The following is a 2,974-nucleotide window of genomic DNA, read 5'->3' on the forward strand; positions in this document are numbered from 1 at the left end:
AGATAGATAAATTAAAGATACATAGATTAAAGATAGATAGATAGATGAATCAAAGATAGGTACATTTGTGTGTTCTGTGTCTCTTACGTGAATTGAAAGATTTCTCGTAACGTCTGTCTGTCTGTCCGTCTGTCTTGTGTTCTCTTTGTGTTTCGCTAGAGCAGCTAAGCTTCCTCCAGATGAAGTTTCTTTTACTCTTCATCTCTACGGCATTCTGCTCTCCCCTAAGCATGAAAATGAAAAAGTAAACCAACCTGCGGACGGATGCTGAAGAGAAAGGTCTTTCATCTTTTTCCCGAATATAAGGCGAATCTGATTGTGTGATGTGTCCCAGTGGTAGATAGACCAAATAAGTGAAGAAAAAGAAGAGTTAAGAGAAGATAGATGTGTTAGTTTTCTCTCTCTCTCGTTGTCTCTCCTACATATATATATGTAGACATATATCTGCGGAGAGAGACACAAGCCTGATATGTCTGTTTAAGGTGGACGTGTAAAGATGTGTGTGTGTTTCAACAGAAAGACGAAAGAAAAGAAGAGAAAAGAGAGAAGAGAACTTTTCTCTTCTCTGTGCTGAAGAGAAAGATATCTTTTCTTTCTCTCTCTCTCTACGGTTTCTTCACAGGAGATGTAACAATCTTGTCTGTCCCTCTTGTTTATTCTTTCGGGTGTATGTACACCATAGGGTGGCCATGTACGTGATCTTCCTCGTTGCAGCTTGCTGTTCGAAAGAAACGCCTGGATACTCAGTCCTTGCAAGAAGAAGAAAGAGAATTCTATCTCTCTCTCGAAAGAAGACGTGAAGGATTCCTTTTCAAGACAGAAAAGGAGATACAATTACATGTCTACTGTGTAGAGAAAACAGATATACTTCTCCTTTGCACATACACACACAAAGGTCGTTTCTGTACATACATCTATCAATATGTTTATACGTCTGTATTTATATATATATATATATATATATGAATGCGTCTGCATGTACATCGAGAGGCGTGTGATGTGATGAGAGATACCATTGATTGATCGTTATCTGTCTCGACTGTAATGTAGGCCGGAAGTATGCGAAGTGAATATCCGTAACTATTAAAATTTGCAGCATCTCTCGTTTTTTCTTTCGTGTCTTGTCAAGAAAGTCTTTATTTTCTTCATATTTATCTGTATGTGTATGTACACTGACTATTTCTATTTGTCTCTCTTTCTCTTTTCTTTGAAAGGCATTGGAGGTCTTGGAGCAGATGAAAGTTATGAAAGTTCACCCGACTCTCGTCCGATTTCATGAGGTGACAGCCAAGGGGGGTGTAGATCTCTCTGTCCGTTCTTTCCTCCTGTAGACGTCACAGATGGATAGAGAAGAAGGAGAAAGTCACGACAATACCGTCTTTCTACTCTAGATCTTAAATACTCAGATTCTCTCTCTCTCTCTTCTCAGTCATCTTCTACCCGTATACATGTATATCAGATCTATATATATATATATATACATGTATAGGTCTATAGACGTATATGTGGAGAGAGGGTAGGTCTATGCGCGCGTACGTCTGTGTTCTCTGGGTGTAAGGGATGATGAGGGAGAGAGTTTGCGTCTGCCTGTTTGGATGTATGATGCTTGCTTATATGTGCGAGATGAAGACTACGGTTCGAGTCTTGAAGAGATTGAATTCCTAGTATTCCCCGTGTGAATGAATCGATTCTCTCTGTCGAGAGTGTGCTATTTCCTTTCTCTCCGTCAGCAGCTCATCCACCGGATGTATGTGTAAATATATGTCACTCACGGATACCTCTACATGCATATACGTGTATATATATACGAACAGCATATGTGTTTATAGAACAGCATATACACATATGCCCATCCTCATGCATATGTCGATATGTGTCTATACATTCACATACACACGTATACATAGATACATGCATACATACATACATATGCGTGGGAAGGCTGAGGAGACTTTGAGTGATGTATTGGGTGTTTCTGTCCTCTCGCGAAGATCGAAGAACGCTACGTATGTATGTATGTATCGAGCTATGCGTACGTGCGTGTGCATGTGTCTGTATGGGGGGCTAGAGAGTCTTGACATCGTATTTAGAGCTCTCGAAGCTCTCGGCAGAACCTCATCCAGATAATACAAAGAAACTTTTAAGAGGAGCATGGCTCTTAGCCTCGCTTGTAAGAAATCGACGGCAACGATGGATCATCCGGAAAAATGAAGCTCTACGAGAACAGGTAAAAGTCGTCTTTCAAGCTGTATAGTTCACATGAGTGAATGCGCGCAGTGAGTCATTTCTAGAGTGTACATACACCTCAAGCGCTTTTCACCCTCGACAGTGTATGTACGTACACCCCGGTCGCCTTCATCGTATAAGCTAAGGGCAGGGTCAAGAGTAGAGAAGACTGCATATTGCCTCTCTTTTATGGATTGAAACATAAAAGTGAAATCTAGCGTGTTGTTCCCAGTGAAGAAGAGAACTCGAATATAGAAACATATCGGGAAAGAGAAGTCTTCTCTTGTTTCCTTTCTTTGTTGCACGGTGTTCGTCTGTCTCTTGGTGTGCGAGTAGGGTGTATATACACCTACTTCTTGTACAGGTTTTTGTAGACATACTGGACATGAATGTACAGAGAAGGCGAATAGGATGTCTTTCTGTCACAGAAGGAGAAGAAGAAAACATACTCATTGATGAATCATCTGCATTCTCTTTCTTTCGCTTTTCTGTAGGGTTGAATGGCAGTGTCGTTGTTGTTCTCTCAGAGAGACAATCCTCGTACAGCAGAAATGCATGCTCCTTTTCCTATCAGACATCTTTTCACTGTACATCTCTATGGCACAAAGATTCCTGTGATGGTAGATGTATATACATATATATGTATATTTCGTCTGGTTCCTGTGTCTCTTTATAGGGTAGATAGATCAAAGATAGATAGATTAAAGATAGATAGATAGATAGATTAAAAGATAGATAGATAGATAGA

The 2,974-nt window shown here is 40.1% G+C and overlaps 1 protein-coding gene across 1 annotated transcript in view; it reads left to right on the forward strand.

The window, feature by feature from the left end:
- The first annotated feature begins 1,214 nt into the window (after positions 1-1,214).
- CSUI_005483 (uncharacterized protein) overlaps positions 1,215-2,974 on the forward strand; it is a 4,478-nt gene continuing 2,718 nt past the window's right edge. The window contains exons 1-2 of the mRNA XM_068065659.1: positions 1,215-1,280; positions 2,069-2,227. Coding sequence (XP_067922362.1) covers positions 1,236-1,280; positions 2,069-2,227 — 204 coding nt within the window. The 5' untranslated portion in view covers positions 1,215-1,235. The remainder of the gene's footprint in view (positions 1,281-2,068; positions 2,228-2,974) is intronic.

Source organism: Cystoisospora suis, assembly GCF_002600585.1.
Source record: "Cystoisospora suis strain Wien I chromosome Unknown contig_2658, whole genome shotgun sequence".
NCBI classification, from domain to species: domain Eukaryota; phylum Apicomplexa; class Conoidasida; order Eucoccidiorida; family Sarcocystidae; genus Cystoisospora; species Cystoisospora suis.